The 20348-nt window shown below is 44.5% G+C and overlaps 1 protein-coding gene across 1 annotated transcript in view; it reads right to left on the bottom strand.

Moving 5' to 3' along the window:
- The window catches only part of LOC144696879 (uncharacterized), a 55573-nt gene that overhangs the window by 30759 nt on the left and 4466 nt on the right, over window positions 1–20348 (bottom strand). The window contains exon 4 of the mRNA XM_078568590.1: window positions 14698–14701. Coding sequence (XP_078424716.1) covers window positions 14698–14701 — 4 coding nt within the window. The remainder of the gene's footprint in view (window positions 1–14697; window positions 14702–20348) is intronic.

The raw sequence follows: 20348 nt of genomic DNA, 5'->3' as shown, positions 1-20348 counted from the left end.
ATTTAAAAGGACAGTGTGTGGGAAGCACACATCAATTTCTAATGACTCCAGTGTTATGTGGGTAATATTTGTGTCGAAAGGATGGGGTGAATCTAGTAACAATCTCCCAGAGATTGGGATAGAGGGGCAAGACTAAAGGTGAGCATTAGTGCACTGTACTTTACACTACTTAGTGACAAACTCTGTTGTGTTAAAGTTTACTAATTCACACTGGTGTAGTATTGAGTCAATTGCTCAGATTGATTTTTAATGTTAAGGATTATTTTTCCTGCAGGATTTTCTATTTAGCTTCCCCCTGACCTACTGATGGTGTCAGACAGAATCTAGAACTGTCTCCTCAGTCGAATGGACTGCTGCAGGATACTAATGGTATCCAATTAAAAATCTATCTTCTGGTTAACAGGCACAACTGAAACCAGCTCAACACAAAATGGTGTGTGTGAGTGTTTGCGCGCACACACTCGAGGGTAGCAGTGGAAGGATGCTTTTCTGAATGGAGAGCTGTGACGAGTGGAGTTCCACAGCGATCAGTGCTGGGACCTTTGCTGTTTGTAGTATACGTAAATGATTTGGAGGAAAATGTAACTGGGCTAATTAGTAAGTTTGCAGACGACACTAAGGTTGGAGGAGTTGCAGATAGTGAAGAGGATTGTCAAAGGATACAACGGGATATAGATCGGTTGGAGACTTGGGCGGAGAAATGGCAGATGGAGTTATATCCGGACAAATGCGAGGTAATGCATTTTGGAAGGTCTAATACAGATAGGAATTATACAGTAAATGGCAGTTAAGTGCATCGACGGGCAGAGTGATCTTGGTGTACAGGTCCACAGGTCACTGAAAGTGGCAACGCAGGTGGATAAGGTAGTTAGGAAGGCACATGGCATGCTTGCCTTCATCAGCAGGGGTATTGAGTATAAAAGCTGGGAAGTCATGCTGCAGCTGTGTAGAACCTTGGTTAGGCCACACTTGGCAGTTTACCAGGATGCTGCCTGCTCTAGAGGTTATTAGCTATGAGGAGAGGTTGGAGAAACTCAGATTGTTCTCACTAGAGCGACGGAGATGGAGGGGCGACTTGATAGAAGTTTACAAAATTATGAATGGCATGGACAGAGTAGATAGTCAGAAGCTTTTTCCCAGGGTGGAAGAGTCAATTACTAGGGGCATAGATTTAAGGTGAGAGGAGAAAACTATAAAGGAGATGTGCAGGGCAAGTTTTTTACGCAGAGGGTAGTGAGTGTCTGGAATTCGCTGCCAGAGGAGGTGGTGGAAGCAGGTAAAATAATGGTGTTTAAGAGGCAGCTTGACAAATACATGAATAGGATGGGAATAGAGGGATACGGACCCCGGAAGTGCAAAATGTTTTAGTTTGACAGGCAATATGATCGGCGCAGGCTTGGAGGGCCGAAGGGCCTGTTCCTGTGCTGTACTTATCTTCTTTGTTCTTGTGTCTATGTATCTGATTGGGAATGCATCATTCTTCATGTTTGCAATGTATTTCCTGAAGTAATTATTCCCAGCAAGTATTTTAGTCCTTTATTTCCATTTATTCCAAATGTAATATCTTTGCAAATCTTTTAATAGCACTGACAATTATCTGGAACCCATTCTCTGGGGTGCTGCTGTTTAGAAAACAATCTCACACTGACCATTCAATTACTAAAATGAGCACATCTGTCCCCAAACTCACTTCACCTCTCGAGTCCGTATGACTCTTCTTCAGAGTGTATGGTCGTCTACAGTCATACGGACTCGAAACGTTAATTCTGCTTCCCTCTCCACAGATGCTGTTAGACCTGCTGAGTTTTTCCAACATTTTCTGTTTTTATTTCAGATTTTCAGCATCCACAATATTTTGCTTTTATTTCACTTAACCTCTCTCCTCTCTCTCTCAGACACTAAGTCACATAATCTCTCTGTTTCAGAGAGCGCCTAAACTCACTTAATTTTTTTCTCTCTCTCTGAGAAAGAATCTAACACACTTAACCTCATTTAGCCTCTCTTCTCTGTCTGAGGCAACGCTCAATGTACAGAGAGTCATTCCCCTCTCTGTTTCTCTCTCTCACTCTCAGACAGGCTTCGATTCACTTTAACTCTCCTATTTTCTGATAACTGTTTTTGGGCAAAATTATTTATTTTATATAATTTCCCCTTATTTCTCCCAAGGATAACCATCAGCTCATTTCCCCCTTCAGTGAATATGTTTAAACCCCAAATAAGCTCATATGTTTAAATCTTTAAATTGGGAATGGAGGTGAATGTAATGCTGAGACTGGCAGCAATCTGTGTGGTTCTTTTTGATGCTGTCAGAGTGAGTTCACCCTCACAGGCAGGAAGACTGTTCTCGGAGATAACATGAAACTAACACCTGCTGTTTCATTCTCAGGAAACACAACTTCCTGTTTCTCTGCTGCTGGTTCCTAACCACACATCTCACTTCTGAGCAGAAAATAAATCCAGGGGCTACAGTCGGCTGAGAACATCTGTCAAGACAGCCTATATCTGGCCACAGAGTCAGGGCAGAGTCACACAGATCACATTGCGGTGACATTTACAAATAAGCCTGTTGTTTCTGTTCAGAGTCTCCATTCCCGGACATATGTGGCCGTGTCTGTGGATCAGTCACAGAGTTCCCTCTGCTCTCCATAGCCAGGGACTGAAAGCCTGCTCCTTTCCATTTTATATCATTCTCTCACATTCTGTATTCCTTGCTTCCTCTATTTCTCAGCTTTATCTCTCACCACCTCATCTTTCTGTTTTTCTAAGTGTCTCAGTTTTTCTCTCAGTTTTTGTCTCTCCTTTCCCCTATATCTCTCTCGATGTCAGTGTGTTCCTGTTTAATTGAGATGTTCAATATCATGAAGGGTTTTTGATTGATTAAAGAAGGAAAAATGGTGAAAGGCAGAAAATGCTGGAAAAATTCAGTAGGTCTGTTTCTGGACAGAGAAACAGATTTAAGGTTTCCAGTCCAACATCACTCTTCTTTTGAGCAGGAAAAACAGGGGTTGTCCTTCTTAGATCAGAAAGGTTTAGGGGGAAATTTAATGGAGGTGTTCAAAATGAGGAAGGATTTGTGATAGTGTTGATAGGGAGAAACTGTTTCCAGGAGCAGGAGGGTTTGTAACCAGAGGACTCAGAGATTTAAGATATTTGACAACAGAACCAGAGCGAGTGATAAAGAGAACATTTTTATGCAGTGATTTGATGTGACCTGGAATGCACATACTGACAGGGGGTTGGAAGCAGATATAATAGCAACTTTCAAAGTGAATTGGATCAGCACTTGAAGAGGGAATAATTGGCAGAGTTATAGTGAATGGGACTAATTGGATGGTTCACTCATCTTTGTGACATTCTGAATTTTCCTCTCCTGAGGTTTTAACATTTGATCTTTTCAATCATAATGTGTCTCAAACAGAAGATTTATAACATTAGTTTCTACGAGCTGTCAGATCTGTTTCCTGTGTGTCTGTGTAACTCGGGAACTGCAGGCAAGGGTGAGAAGGAACCGATGCTTTTCAGTTCCTCTAACAGATGCACCATTGTCACCTCAGATACCAGAAATCTCTGGAGTTCCCCATGTCGTCATTGCCCTCCCCTTGGGTATAACAGCTCTCAGTCAGGTGGAGTCAGTCACACGTGTCTCTGTCATGATATTTCCACTCCTATTTTATTACACACCTCCCTGTGACACTCACCATAACACAGACACCCAAATATCATTGCTTCCTTACACCTTGTCCTCCTATTACAATCGAATCTTTACTCGGCCTCTTGTCTCCCTTAATGTAAGATTACCTGTAGTTAAAGCCACCTCTGTTATTAAGAACTGGAATTGGCCTTTGTGATTATTTTTACACCAGACTCTAGTCGGCCTCGCGTGCTGCAGTCATAACTCCCTTCACAAACCCAAAGAGGAAGAGGTTGTATTTTAATGAGTGGGCAGACACCTCAAACCTGCAATCATGTCCCAGAAATCCCTGCCTTGCTGGATGGAGCAACTGCCCAGAATTGTCCCGTCTGTCATTCACTTCACTCCTTCTGAGTCTAAGAAAATAGCCAGCAAAAGAACAGAGACTCCCATTTATAATGACACCAGGCGCATCAGTTTAGATGATGTGGTTGGGTCCCTGGAGAGGGCTTGAACCCACATCCTTCTGACTCGGGGTGAGAGTGCCACCAATTAGTCAATGTTGACGTCAGTTCATATTCCACTAGACCGTGTCTGTGTTATTACACTCAACCCATCCCATTCACATTGCATTGATCCTTGGCTCTGTTATTAGGGATTAGGCAACACATTGATATCATATTATATTAATAGACCATGACTCGCTCGCACTGCTAGATGAGACCTAATCTTTGGTTTTGGTGCACTAGATATTGACTGTATTATCATCACATTGGATCCAATGATGAATTCACTAACACACTGCAACCTGACTCTTATTATTGGAACAAACACTGTGTTTGTTACACTCAAAGTTAGCCAAACCTTTGCTGTTCTTCCTTCGGGCCCCATTTGCACTCTTACTGTATCAGACCGTGTGTGTCATTGTTACACTTATACTCTTCCACTGTTATTATTAGAAAATAACCTGCCTTTTATTTCAGTTCTGGTGTCCGACTTTATTATTATCATTGGAAACATTTTCCCTGCCAGTTTTCAATTGGAACCTGTTTCTGGTATTTGATTGTCACATTTCCATGTTTTTAACTTTATTATTTAGTCTCTATGTGAATTTCTTCATGTAAGTCACACTGCAATTCAGCCTTCGGTCTGAAAACTTGTTTCTTGAATAAAATACCATTATTATAGCTCACAGTATAGGATCATAAGCTCAGAATTACCACTTGGCAGGGTACAGGAGGGTAAACAGTGACTGGGATTGAACCCCACCATCACACAGCACCTTCACAAAAGAAAGGGAGAAAAATCTGAGAGTTGCATCCCTGTTGATGGGCCATATTCTACCACCTGAAGCATTCTGGGTAGCATCATCTGCCATTGTCTTCAGATGGTACAGGGGCTAAAGGAAGGTGTTCAGCTCATCATGTTTGTATCAGCTCATTAGTGTAGTTATCGAATTAGTCCCACTCCCCTGCTCTTTACTCCTAGACTTGGATATTTCTTCTCTTCAAGTATTTATTCAATTCTCCCAAGAATGTTGCTATTGAATCTGCTTGCAGCACCATTTCAGACAGTGCATTCCAGATCACAAAAACACAGCATAAAAAAGATGTTCTGAAATCTGTGTCCTCTGATTAGCTATTTTTCTGCTACTGGAGACCCTTCCTGTTTCTTTAGTTTGTCAAAGCCGTTCATGATTTTGAAAACTGCTATTGCATCTTTTTACTTTCAGACTGCTGCAGTCCATGTGGTATCAGTTCTGGGCATTTTAAGAGTCAACCATATTGCTGTGGGTCTGGAGTCATATGCAGGCCAGACCAGGTGAGGATGGCAGATTTTCTTCTCTAAAGGACATTAGTGAACCAGATGGGTTTCTATGACATTTGATAAGGACTTCATGGTCATCATGAGATTTGGTGGGTTTCGAACCCAGTCTCCACAGCATTTCCCTGGGTCTTTGGATTACTAGTCCAGTGATAATACCACGATGCCACCACCTCCATTTTTGACCCTTTGCTCCAAGGAAAACAATCCCAGTTTCTCCAGTCTCTCCATATAACTGAAGCCTCTTATCCTTGGTACCATTCTAGTAAATCACCTTCTCTAAGGCTTTGAAATCCTGTTTAAAGTGTGATGCCCAGAAATGAATATAGCACTCTAACTGAGGCCTAACAATTGGTTTATAAAATCAGTATTAACTCATTTAACATAAGCACACTCAAAATAAATTGTTGAAAATCTGCACTAAGATATCGCATGGAGGAGTTCACAGGAGGCTGTTAACTGCTGCTGCAATTGTGTAACCAACATTCGATCCGCAGATAAAGAAGATAACATTGTGGTTATCCATTGATAATCCCTCGTGTCAGGGATGATTCTTTCTTGTCGATGACTGGGTGGAAGTGAGATGTCAGTGTTAGCTGTGGGTTCACAAATGACTAATGAGCCCTATTTTAGCCTTGCAGGCTCTGCCAACAGTGAGGACATGGGGCTTGTCAGCCAGTGGAGTTGGTGGTGGATTGTTGACACGAGCAGCTGTCCTCTCTCTTTGTCTCTCTCAGTGGCTGCTCTTGTTGATTGAAACGTTTTTGGATGATGAATCACCATTTTGGAGGCAATTGGGAATCTGCTTTCCAAGTGTTTATGTTGATAGAGCAGAATGTCATGGAGGCCTTGAGATTGTCTTTGAAAAGTTTCCTTTGGCCCCATGTGAAGGGTCTCCCTGGTGTAACTCTGAGTACAGCTCCTGTTTGTCAATCTGAATTCAAGCATTCTGATGACATGCCCAGACATAGTGGTTACATTACTGGATTAGTAATTGAGAGGGAATAATGATCTGGAGATGTGAGTTCAAATCCCATCACAACAGTTAGAGATTTTAAATTCAGTTAATTCAATAAATCTGGAATAAAAATCCACTATAAAAGCTGTTATCAGTGATTATGAAACGAATGCATTGTTACAAAAGTCCAACTGGTCCCCTGACATCCTCGAGGAGTGGAAATCTGCCATCCCAGCCTCATCTGGTCTTCAGGTGACTCCAGACCAACAGCAATGTGCTTGACCCTTTGAAATGGTGCATAAGCCACTTGGTCATATCAAAACTGCTCAGAGAAAGTAAAATTCAATTGAATTGCAGTGGTTTGGGAAGGCAGGTCACCATCACATTCTCAAGGGCAATTAAGGATGGTAATAAATGCCTGCATTTCCAGTGACACCCACATCCTATGATGAATGAAAAAAAAGGAGCTGCAGCCTGTTTCTAGGTTTCTCTGTGTTATTGGTGTGTGACAGCATAACTAAAAATACACTACCAGGAATATCCACGAGACAACAATCCTGACAGTTACTCACTGAAAGGATTCACTCAGTCACCCCATCTGCTGACTTCGCATTTGACTGGAGGGATTGGATTCCGCGTTATTGCTGCTGTTTCAGTAAAACTTTGGGGGATTTGCAATTCACCATCAATTCCCTTTTTGGTGGATAATGGAGTTTCTGTGCACTTGGACTTCTGTATAATTTTGTTGCTAATTTTATTTACTGCCCAACACTCGCCGCAATCCCCACATCGTTGCAAAAAAAGATTCACGATTCATCAATTAGGCCACCCGATGGCGAGGACTTTACCCAGCATCCCCCGCTGTTGGGAATGTCCCCTATCACCACCACAGGAGAGCACTGCGCAAGTGCAGTCCCGCCCAGTGTTTGGAGCATGCGCCGTAATTGCGATGCCGAGACTTTTGTCTGTCTTATCTTCAAACTGGTAAGGAAATGAAAACACGGAGGGAGCGATGGAAGCGGCGGGAGGACGGGGAGGGTTTCTAAACACATCGTAAAGGTTCCAAACCTCGAATAAGACCCTGAGATACTCCCGTTTGCAGCCCGGTTCTTTTTTCCAAACAAGCTCAAGTTAACGGTCGTCATTTTGGTTGAGCGGGGAGCAGAGCGCATGCACGGACGTCCTGGTGACACAATAGGGAGTGGGCGGGGCTGCAAGGGGAATCTGTTCCCAACTGGGTCCCAGTGCCCTGGATTTTCTGTTAACAGGGCGACACGTTTTTAAACAGCTTCACCCACTCCCAGGCTGCAGGTGATGTTTGCAACCTACAGGAGTCCATGGGCCTTGTAAATATTCATTGTGAGAGGTTGCAGCCCCTGTATAATTACCTGAAGGTCTGCTCCTCAATGTCTGGACACACTTCAGACCCAGGCACCTAATCGTTGTCTGCCCAGTGTGGAGGGGACTGGGTACATCAGAGGATCTTGTCCTGGAGCTGCTCTTCAGCGTGGTTACAACTTGTAGATCTAGGGTGGGTGGGACCCTCTGGCTGCGGGTCAGTCTTCTATGGTCTTGCCTGTGCTCTGGTGGCCAGGGCCAGAGAGGATGCAGTGTCCATCCATATGGTTGATGCCTTTCACAAACAGTGGGCACCTCGGAGTGCAGAGTGTCTCATAGTCACTGGAATTAACATTGTGGTTTAATTGTGAAAATTCCAATTGCTTTTTTTGCTTTTTGCGGCTTCTTTTAGTTTGATTTAGATCACATGTTTGGAAGAACAGTGAGAGAGAAAAGTTGCATAGAAACTAGAATTGTCTGTTTTGAATTTCTAACATGGACTGATAGCGATACTGACACTGTCAACTCTTTCTGCAGAATATTAGAAGGAGATGATTTGCACAGGAAACTAAACAAACATCACATCAAGTCCTCTCAGAGTCAGTCGATTCATCAGGACCTGAATATCATCAGCCTTTGAATGTGGAAGGAGAAATGTTTCTCTAATCTGTCTGTGGGAAAAGATTACAAACATCAGTGTGACCAGAAAAGCACCGAGACACACACACACCCGAGTAACAGTGTTCTAATGCACTGACTGTGGAAAGAGCTTTAACCAGTTACACAGCCTGAAAAAACATCACACCATTCACAGCGGGGAGAAACTGTCCATGTGTTCTGTGTGTGGACAAGTTTGCAACAGATCTTAAAACCTGGAGAGACACATGGACACCCACACCATTGAGAAACCGTGGAAATGTGGGGATTGTGGGAAGGGATTCAGTTTCCCATCCCAGCTGGAAACTCACCGACGCAGTCACACTGGGGAGAGACCGTTCACCTGCTCTGTGTGTGGAAAGGAATTCACTAAGTCATCCAGCCTGGGGTCACACCAGAGAGTTCACAGTGACGAGAGGCCTTTTAAATGCTTTTACTGTGGAGATTGCTTTAAAACCTCTCCTGATCTAATTAAACACCAGCTTGTTCACACTGACAAGAGACCATTCAGTTGCTCTCTCTGTGAGAAGAGATTCAGACAATCATCTCACCTTATTCAACATCAGCGAGTTCACACTGGGGAAAGGATATTCACCTGCTCCGTGTGTGGGAAGCGATTCACTCAGTCATCCAATCTCCAGACACACCAACGCACTCACAGTGGGGAGAGGCTATTCACCTGCTCCGAATGTGGGAAGGGATTCAATCGACCATCCAACTTGTTGAGACACCAGCGGGTTCATGTGTGACTGCAGGGGTTGGGTGCTGCTGTTAATCACATGCTTTATTTATTTCGGCTGAAGTTAATAACTCCTATCACTGGAGTTTAAAGTTCTTTGCAGGGCAGGTGCTGTGCCGGGACTGCAGCAAGTAGGAGTTTCTGGAGAATATTGTGATCCTGGACCATCATACCTGTGGTGAGTGTCTGCAGCTCAGGAAACCTGGGCTCAGGGTTATTGAGCTGGAGTCTGAGCTGCAGACATCAGGGGCTTCAGGGAGGGGGAGAGTCAGCTGGACACTTTCTTCCAGGAAGCAGTCACAGCCCCAAGGTTCAGTGGTTTAGTCAATGGTCAGGAAAAATCAGAATATGTCAAGGAAATCAGTTTTAGCATCTGTGGTCTTAATTTCTCCAGGGTAAGAGGAGAGAAATTGACATCTGGACTTAGTGTGTGTCAATCAAGGCACCTTTCCCTTCTTTATGACGCTGGAACATTGATTCTGATGTTATCAGTGAAATTAACTGATCTGAGACATTGAAAGGATTCTCATTACAGCACATCAGGGATTTCAACCTAATTTCGACTTTGGGACAATCAGAACACTTGGTAACAGGCAAGACACTGAAAGGCTTGAAGGGATGACTCTGAAGAAGAATCATATGGACTCGAAATGTTAACTTTTTTTTTACTCTCCACGGATGCTGTTAGACCTGCTGAGTTTTTCCAACATTTTATGGTTTTGTTGCCCTTGAACTGAGTCGTTTGTCACACCATTTCATAAGAAGTTAAGAGTCAACCACATTGCTGTGGGTCTGGAATCACATGTAGGCCAGATCAGGTAAGGACAGCAGGTTTCCTTCCCTAAAGGGCACTGGTGAACCAGATGGGTTTTTACAACAATGGTATCATGGTCATCTTTATTGAGATGAGCTTTTCAATTCCAGATTATTACTTGAATTCAAATTCCACGTGGGATTTGAACCTTGTTCCCCAGATCATTAGCTTGGATTCTGGATTACTAGTTTGGTGATATTTCCACTATGCCACCATATCCCCCTCCCTGCCCCATGCCACACACAAATGGATTATTGATTAATTTATTTCAAGTTTAATGAGAAAATGATTAGACCTACCCTGTACCTATATCTAACCCATTGGAAATCTGTGAAGTTATTGGATTCAAACAAACCCATTCGCTCCTCCTCAGCTCCACAGTGAGTGAGACAGGGAAAAGCAGAAAAGCAGCAATATTCCGGCCCCGCACTCTCCAATCGCCCGCTGCCAGCAGAAAGCGGCGACTGCAGCTTCAATCAGTGGGTTAGTGCCCATCCCTGGGACGAAAGATACTCCAACCCAGGTCAAACCTCCCAATACACCGAGCACCAGCTCAGGAAAATACAGGTAGATTATATCCCGGTCACTGAACCTCCAAGCAGCATTTACAGAATACCCGAGTGAGTGTGTCACAAATAAAAACAACTTTCTAAATATTTTCCCTGCAAAATTCCTTCCTTTTATTTAAAAGTTGACTGTTGTGAATCTGTAAATGAGCACCATGGGATTTGTGTTACCGACTGACTTGTTTTCCATTGTTTGTCCGACAGGTTTGCAACTCAATTTGTGTTGGAGATTGAAGAGAATCTGATCTCAAAATGAGGTCACAAAGCAGGTAAATATTAAATCCAGGAACAAATTCTGAGGAAAATGGATCACAGTGTTTGGAAGGAGGTGCAACTAAGAAAGGGAAGCTGTGAGTGATTGAATGGAAAGCATCAGTCCCTTGAGCTTCTGGCTAGCACAGTCAGTAGTGCATGAGGCCTGTAACCTCAGGTTTGTGGGTTCAAGCCCCACTTTGGGTGCCGTTGCTTTTTTAAAAAACTTTGCTGCTTTCATGGGTGAACCTCAGCTCTCCATTCCTCCACTGTGTCACTGTGCTCCAACTGAGTCTTTCTCCATCCTGCTTTATCTTTATCGCAGTTGCTGGTTTATGAAAGCAAACTTCCTCCACTTCACTGGATATGTGAGAGACCAGTTTGTAGGTGCGGCCTAATGTACAATGAATGATGACACTTTAAAAGTGGCAAGTTTCACTCAAGCCCCTGGACTAACAAAACTGCTCAGAGTCACCGAATTAGAATGGTCACTCCCTGGGTGACCAATAGCAGTGGACCCATGTCAAGAATGATCTGATTCATAAGATTAAGGGAGAGAAATTAGCGAACTCCAACTCAACCTTATTCACATCAAAAACAGTTGGGAAGAGGAAGCATTTCATAGGCTGGGTTTTATTTTCTTTGGAAAGCTGCTGGAATGGTTTGGCTGGGTGTGTCACTAGTTCTGGAACACAAGTCTTCAGAGCTTTGATCTGATACGTTGGTTGTGAGATCGCTTAGCTCTGGCTATCATAGGCTGCTTCCACTGTTTGGCAAGCAGTCCTGTATTGTAGGTTCACCAGGTTGACATTCCGATACGGCTTGTGCTGCTCCTGACCTGCTCTCCTGCACTCTTCATTGAACCAGGCTTGATCGCCTGGTTTGATGTAATTGTGGAGTGAGGGATATGCTGGGCCATGAGTTTACAGACTGTGGTTGAATACAATTCTGCTGCTGCTGATGGCTCGCACTGCCTCATGGGTTCCCAGTCTTGAGTTGCTTGATGTCTTCTGAATCTATCCCATTTAGCACAGTGGCAGTGCCACACAACACGATGGAGGGAATCGTCAGTGTGAAGGTGGGACGCTGACTCCACAAGGGCCTTGTGGGGTCACTCCTATCAATACTATCATGGACAGATGCATCTGTGACAGGTAGAATGGTGAGAATGAGTTCAAGGATTTTCCCTCTTGTTGGTTCCCTCACCAGTTGCCACAGCCCCAGTCTGACAGAGCTGGAGGCAGCAGGCTATTAAACCCTGGAGGAACTGCCAGACCCAGGTATAAATTGGTGTTCTTCCACTGCATGGCGTGTTGCTGTTTCGAAACACCTTCAAATCACAGTTGTATTCTGAGGACGAGGAAAGGTTATCATAGAGGAATCCACACACTGACATTCCTCTTTCCTCCCCCTCCAATTTCACACTGACACATCTTACTCCTCCTTCCCTCTAACGTCATGCTATCACTTTCCTGCTCTCACCACGGTTCCATCTCCTGCCATTTCAGTGCCTCCACCATTACTTATTGCCTTGTTGATGTGTTTGAAGTGACTGAGTGCTTTTGCACATTATGGGAAGGAATTCCTGGACACAGTGTGGAGCTGTGTTTAATCACTTGATACAACAACAACAGGTTGCAAATGTGAGGAGCATCAAATGGTACGGAGAGGCCAGGAGCTGTGCTGAGGGTTCTGGGGGATGATGGGGAGTGGGAGTTCTTGTTGCTGGTGAGGACCAACCGGTAATTGTGCTTCATCTATGTGGACTCAACACCCATGCTCATGGCCATGAACTTTGGGACAATTTTTGCGCTTCCTTAGTTTCGATTAAAAAAAACATTTTCCCATATAAACCTAATGTGATGGTTAATGTTTCAGATGGGACTCCCTAAGAAGGAATACATCTTGCATGAATTGTACTCAATAATCAATCCCCACCCCCCAAAAAAGTGTTAAATATCAGGCTGCATGACATATTTCACATCGTTACCAGCTTTTGTAACAAAATCTGAATAGTTGGGTGGACACAGATGGGAAGTGGATTATGAAAAAGGATATTGAAGAGAACAGTGATTGAAAACAGAAGTGAGAAATAACAATGGGGTCAGATGAATGCTGGAGCTGTAGAAAAAAATTGAGAAACAAGAAACACTGGTTATTAAGGCTTTTGAATAAATTAGCCTGGGAGACAATCAGCTTCAAGACATTTGATTAAAGTAAATGTATGTGATAGAACAAATATGAAATGCGCAGCTATTCCCTATGTGTTATATTCACAGCAGATCTACCAAAGCACAGATCATACTGAGCCAGATTATCTGCTGTTTTACAACCATAGGAATGTTATACAATGTGATGAACCATTTAACAGAGCCATGGATTTATGTTGCTAAAATGTGTGCGTTTCCATTTTTATTGTATGGAAATTGTGTTTTTGTCTTTAATTTGGTCCCAAAAACACTGCTACAATTTCACCCATGTTAAGCATCTTGGGATGTTTTATTAAAGTAAAGGTGTTCTATAAATGCAGATTTTTGTTGTTGTTGACTGTGAGGAGTGATTCCTTTGCCATTTGAGATGGAAACTCTTGCGTAGTCGCACCAGGGGGAGGATTTTCAGAGCTGACAGGATATGGCAGCATAGCCACATTGTGACAGACCATTTGGATAATTTACACGTGTGAAAGGATTGACTGAATTTTCCCACCTGGTAGAGAGAGGCTTTTTAAATGTTGTGTTTGTGGGCTGCGATTCAGTTGTTCTTCCCGCCTGCTGGGGCACTAGTAAGTTCATATGTGACTGTAGGAGTTGGATTCTGCTGTTATTGCTGCTCTTTGGAGATTCTCTATTTTCCACTAAATCACATTCTCCTTCTTTCTGCTGGATAATGGAGGGTCCGCGCAATTGGGTTTCAGAATCACAGAATCACACAGTGCAGAAGAGGCCCTTCGGCCCATCGAGTCTGCACCGACACATGAGAAACACCTGACCTACCTACCTAATCCCATTTACCAGCACTTGGCCCATAGCCTTGAATGTTATGATGTGCCAAGTGCTCATCCAGGTACTTTTTAAAGGATGTGAGGCAACCTCCACCACCCTCCCAGGCAGCGCATTCCAGCGTCACCACTCTCTGGGAAAAAATATTCTTCCTCATATCCCCCCTAAACCTCCTGCCCCTCACCTTGAACTCATGCCCCCTTGTGACTGACCCTTCAACTAAGGGGAACAGCTGCTCCCTATCCACCCTGTCCATGTCCCTCATAATCTTGTACACCTTGATCAGGTCACCCCTCAGTCTTCTCTGCTCCAACAAAAACAACTCAAGTCTATCCAACCTCTCTTCATAACTTAAATGTTTCATCCCAGGGCAATATCCTGGTGAATCTCCTCTGCACCCCCTCCAGTGCAATTACATCCTTCCTATAATGTGGCAACCAAAACTGCACACAGTACTCCAGCTGCGGCCTGACCAAGGTTCTCTACAACTCCAACATGATCTCCCTACTTTTGTAACCTATGCCTCGATTGATAAAGGCAAGTGTCCCAAATGCCTTTTTCACCACCCCACTAACATGCCCCGTCGCCTTCAGAAATCTATGGACACACACGCCAAGGTCCCTTTGTTCTTCAGAACTTCCAATGTCATGCTGTTCATTGAATACTTCCTTGTCAAATTACTCCTTCTAAAGTGTATCACCTCACACTTTTCAGGGTTAAATTCCATCTGCCACTTATCTGCCCATTTGACCATCCCGTCTATTTCTTCCTGTAGCCCAAGACACTCAACCTCACTGTTAACCACCCGGCCAATCTTTGTGTCATCCGCAAACTTACTAATCCTACCCCCTACATAGTCATCCATGTCGTTTATATAAATGACGAATAATAGTGGACCAAGCACAGATCCCTGTGGTACGCCACTGGACACTGGCTTCCAGTCACTAAAGCATCCTTCTGTCATCACCCTCTGCCTTCTACAAGCCAAAACCATGTCAAAGGCTTTGCTGAAATCCATATAAACTACATCAACTGCACTACCCTGATCTGCACACCTGGTCACCTCTTCAAAAAATTCAATTAAATTTGTTAGGTATGACCTCCCTCTGACAAAGCTATGCTGACTATCCCTGATCAAACCTTGCCTCTCCAAGTGGAGTTAGATTCTCTCCTTCAGAGTTTTCTCCAAAAATTTCAATATAATATAACGATTTAATTTGTTTCCTAAGTTTATTATTTGATCCTCCTGCCCCAGTCTCCGTACCACACCAGGAAAACAAATCGCGATACAATAATTTGTACTTTCAATGGCGAGGCCTTCACCCATCATCCCCCACGGTGGGGAATATCCCCGATCCACATCACAGGAAAGCAGTGCGCAGGCGCAGTGGGGAAAAACATTGGAGCATGCGCGGAGCGGGTAATGGCGATGGAAAGAGGTTGTTTGTTGGATCCGGATCGGTAAGGGTGAAAGTAAGGGGACGGAGGAATCGATGGATCCGGTGGGTAGGCGTAAAGGTTTCGTAAACATGTTGCGTAATCCGAAAAAGAATTTAGCGTTCTCACTTTTGCACGGAGCCAGGTCGGCAGTTTTCTTCCGATTGCAGCCCCGGGGTAACGGTCGCCATCTTTATTGTGGGCAATGCGCAGCAGGGCGCATGCGCGAACGCCATCTTTATTGTGGGCATTTTTTGAAATGTTCCCAATGACTGAATGAGGACAAATGTCTATCAAGCTGCTTCACACTTTGAGTTACAACGTGTAATTGATGAGGGAAATCAACGATATATGTCCAAGGCAGTGACAATAATAAAATTTTCCAAGGCATTTCACAGAAATATTACAAAGTAACGTTTGACACTGAGCCAGATGAGCCATATTAGGGCAGGTGACCAAAGGTTTGTCAAAGAGGTAGGTTTTAAGGAGTATTTTAAAGATGAAGAGTGAGGCATAAAGCTGTGGCCTAGGCAACTGAAGGAACAGTCACTGATGGTGGAGCGATTAAAATCGGGAATGCTCAAGTGGCTGGAATTAGATCAGTGTAGAGATCCTGGCGAGGGGGCGGCAAGGGCTGTGGCTGGAGGAGAATACAGAGATTGGGATCATCACAACCATGGAGGAAAACATGAGAATTTTAAAGTTTTGGTGCTTTTAAAATGAGAGCCTTTGTCAGTCAGTGAGCACAGGGGTGATGTGTGAACAAGACTGAGTGTGAGTAAGCACACGAGTAGCAGAGTTTTGGATGACCTCAAGATTCTGGGGGTGGGAGGATGGAGTTGAATGTTGTAGGCCAGTTGGGTATGCATTAGGATAATTTAGACTACAGGTAACAAATGAATGGATGACGTTTTCAACAGCAGATAAACTGAGACTAGGGCGGAGTCGGGTGATGTTACTGAGGCGGAAATAGGTGGTCTTGGTGTTGATGCGGATATGTGGCTGTAAGCTCATCTCGCAATTGTAAACAGTGTGATTCAGCCTCAGGCAGTTGCCAAGTAGAGGGGGAGAGTCAGTGGTTAGGGAGTGGAATTTGTAGTATGCACTGAAGGTAAATAATGTGAGCATTGGTGGCTCAGCCAGCATTTATTGCCTATCCCTAATTGCCCTTGAGAAGGTGGTGGTGAGCTGCCTTCTTGAACCACTGCAGTCCATGTGGTGTAGGTACACCCACAGTGCTGTTAAGAAGGGAGTTCCAGGATTTTGACCCAGTGGCAGGGAAGGAATATTTAAATGGAGGAGATTTCTGCTCATCCAGTGCTGGATGTCAGACAAATCTGCACGGTGTGTGACTCGGACTTTTTAAAATTCATTTATGGAAGTTGCAGGCTGGGCCAGCATTTATTACCCATCCCTAATTGCCCTTGAGAAAGTGGGAGTGAGCCACCTTCTTGAACCACTGCAGTACCTGGAGGGAAGCTTGGAGGTGATGGTGTTCACATACACCTGCTCCCCTCGTCCTTTTAGTTCGTGGAGGTTGAGGATTTGGGAGATTCTGTCAAAGTTCTAGTTGAGCTGTAGATATATAAAATCCCTCCCTTTCACCCTCTGCCTCCTCTTTTTCTTGCTACCCCTCTCACCCTTTCTCTTTCTCCCTCTTCCCCCCCATAGAGGCCAGAGACTTGTGTAGGCCCAGTGTTGATGGCAGGTTCCCTTCCCTGAAAGACATCAGTGAAAAAGTTGGGTTGTTATGACAATCCAGCAGATTTCATGGTCACTTTTGTTACTGTCAGCTCCACAAATGACCAGATTCATTTAGCTCAATTTCACAACCTGCCTTTGTGTTTTTGTGGGTTCTCTCTCACTCCCATTTTTTCTGTTTTAAATCAACTTCACAGAGTATTAGAGGGGGAGGATTTGCACTTTGGGAAACTCAAAGCAAATATCACATCAGGATCTGATGGAGTCGCTCAATTTATCGTAACCTGAATGTCATCAGATTTTGAACATGGAAGGAAAAAGCACCGTTTACAGTGGGGAGAAACTGTGGAAATGTGGGGAATGTGAGGAGAGGTTCAGTTACCCGTCTGAGCTGGAAGCTCATCGACGCATTCACACTGGGGAGAGGCCGTTCACCTGCTTCGAATGTGGAAAGGGATTCACTCGGCTATCCGACCTGTTAACACACCAGCGAATTCACACTGGGGAGAGGCCATTCACCTGCTCTGAGTGTGGGAAGGGATTCATTCAGTCATCCAACCTGCTGACATACCAGCGGGTTCACACTGGGGAGAGAGCTTTCAAATGTCCAGACTGTGGGAAATGCTATAGAAGTTCTGGGGACCTGATGTACCATCAACGTGTTCACACTGATGAGAGACCGTTCAGGTGCTCTCACTGTGGGACTGGGTTCAGGGGATCGTTTCAACTCACTGTACACCAGCGAATTCACACTGGTGAGAGGCCATTCACCTGCTATGTGTGTGGGAAGAGATTCACTCAATTGTCCCATGTGCTGAGACATGAGAGAGTTCATACCGGGGAGAGACCTTTTAAATGTCCAGACTGTGAGAAGTGCTATAAAAGCTCCGGGGAACTGATGTCCCATCAACGTGTTCACACTGATGAGAGACCATTCAGGTGCTCTCACTGCGGGACCGGGTTCATTCGATCGTCTGAACTAACCGCACACCAGCGAATTCACACTGGTGAGAGACCGTTCAAGTGCTCCTCCTGTGGGACTGGGTTCAAGCACTCATCACAACTCACTGTACACCGGCGGATTCACACTGGACAGAGACCGTTCACCTGCTCTGAGTGTGGGAAGGGATTTGCTCAGTCAACCACCCTGCTGAATCACCAGCGAGTTCATACTGGGGAGAGGCCGTTCACCTGTTCCGAGTGTGGGAAGAAATTCACCCGGTCATCCCACCTGCTGAATCACCAGCGAGTTCACATGGGGAGAGGCTGTTCACCTGCTCCGAGTGTGGGAACGGATTCACTTGGTGATCCACCCTGCTGAGATGCTAGCGAGTTCATGAGTAACTACAATGATTGGATTTTTCTGTTAATCACATTCAAGACTGAACTCTGTTAATTTGAATCTGTTTCTGTGGATGTTAATAAATTCCAGCCCAGTAATGGGCATTAACATTGTGGATAAATGTCAAATAAATCAGCTTTGTGTTAAACACACAGTGTGTTGAGTCTTTTTAATATCTCCAACACAAGTTAGTTCCTTCTGAATTACTCTCCCTCTCCCCACCTCTAATACCCTCAGCTCCAACAAGTGTGAGGAGCTCGTGGAGCTTCATTGTCACTAAGATTGAGACAATCTGATCAGCTGCCTCTGCTACTTCCCTGCCTTCCACTAACACACTGGACAAAACTGTCTCTGAAGTTCCCCCTTGTCTGAGCCCTGAACTCTCATCTTTTTTTAATTTCTCTCCAATCTCCTCTCATGCCCTCTCAGGTCTAATCTTGTCCATGAGACCTATTTCCTCTTCCCCGAACCTTATTCCCACTGAACTACTGACTGCCCAAACACCCCACCTTACCAGATATTGTTGCTGGTTCTCTCTCATCAGGTGATTTCCTACTTTCCTTTAAATCTGCTGTCATCACCCCCATCCTCAAAGAACACAACTCCATTGTCCTTGCAAACTACTGCCCCATCTCTCACCTCCCCGAAGTCTGAGAACATTTTGTCGCCTCCCAAATCCGTTCCCATCTTTCCTGGAATTCCATGTTTCAATCCCTCCCAGCAGAGTCCTGCCCTTCGATCACAGTAACCAACCAGCTCTTATCAAAGTCACAAAACAAATCCCATATAACTGACAGAGATGAGCTATTCCTCCTTGTCCTTCTTGGTCTGTTTGCAGCCTTTGACATGGTTTACCACACAATCCTCCTTTGCCAAATCCCATTCACCTATCACCTCTGGTCTCACTGACCTACATTGGCTCCTGATCAAGCAGCATCTCTTCACTGTTGTCCAGCTGGTGGGACTGCTCTCTCCTGGCTCGTTGCTTATCTATTGGCAGCCAGAGTACTGCCCACAATGTTTCTCTTCTCTCTCCCACACAGTTACCTCTGGTATTCCTGAGGATCTATCCTTGGCCTGTCCTATTTCAATCTACATGCTGCCCCTGAAGGATGTCATCTGAAAAAAGTGTTTGATTTCACATTATGCAGATTACTCCACCATCTCTCTTGACTCCTCCACTGTTACTAAATGATCAGACTGCTTATCCATCATCCTGTACTGGACCTTCAGAAATTTCCTACAATTGAATGTTGAAAAGGCTGATGACATTGTTTATGGTCCCCTGCTCCAAATTCCATTCCCAACCTACTGACCAACCTCCATTCCCAACCTTCTCCCTGGCAACTGTCTGAGAATAAACCAGACTTTTCACAGCTTTGATTCAGATCTGACCCTGAGATTAGCAACTGACCACAGATTTGCTCCATCACTAATACCACCTCCTTCCACCTCTGTAACATCACCCGGCTCCACCCCTGCCACAGCTCATTTAGAACCTCACCCCATCCTTTTGTTACCTCGAGACTGAACTATTCCAACATACTCCTGGCCGGCCCCCCACACTTTTTTTTATCCTTTAATAGGATGTGACGTCGCTGGTTAGGCCAGCATTTATTGGTGAGCTGTGTTCCTGAACCGCTGCAGCCCATGTGGTGTAGGTACACCCACAGTGCTGTTAGGTTGGGAGTTCCAGGATCTTGACCCAGCGACAGTGAAGGAACGGCAATATATTTCCAAGTCAGGATGGCGAGTGGCTTAGAGGGGAACTTCTAGGTGGTGGTGTTCCCATCTGTCTGCTGCCCTTGTCCTTCTAAATGGTAATGGATCAGAAAACTCAAGGTCATCCAAAACTTTGTTATCTATGTCCTAACAGACCAAATCCCATTCACCTATCACCCCATTCTCACTGCACGCATTAGCTCCTGGTGTAGCAACACATCAAATTTAAAATGATCATCCTTGTTTTCAATCAGTGCATCACCTCGTCGGTCCCTCCCTTTGTAACCTCCCTCACCCACCTCCCTCCTTAAGCTGCTTAAAATTGAACTTTTTAATCATTCTTTTGGCCGCCTGTCCTAATTTCTCTG

This window comes from Cetorhinus maximus, chromosome 23, assembly GCF_964194155.1.
Source record: "Cetorhinus maximus chromosome 23, sCetMax3.hap1.1, whole genome shotgun sequence".
NCBI lineage: Eukaryota > Metazoa > Chordata > Chondrichthyes > Lamniformes > Cetorhinidae > Cetorhinus > Cetorhinus maximus.
This window is presented reverse-complemented; position numbering and strand designations above follow the sequence as displayed.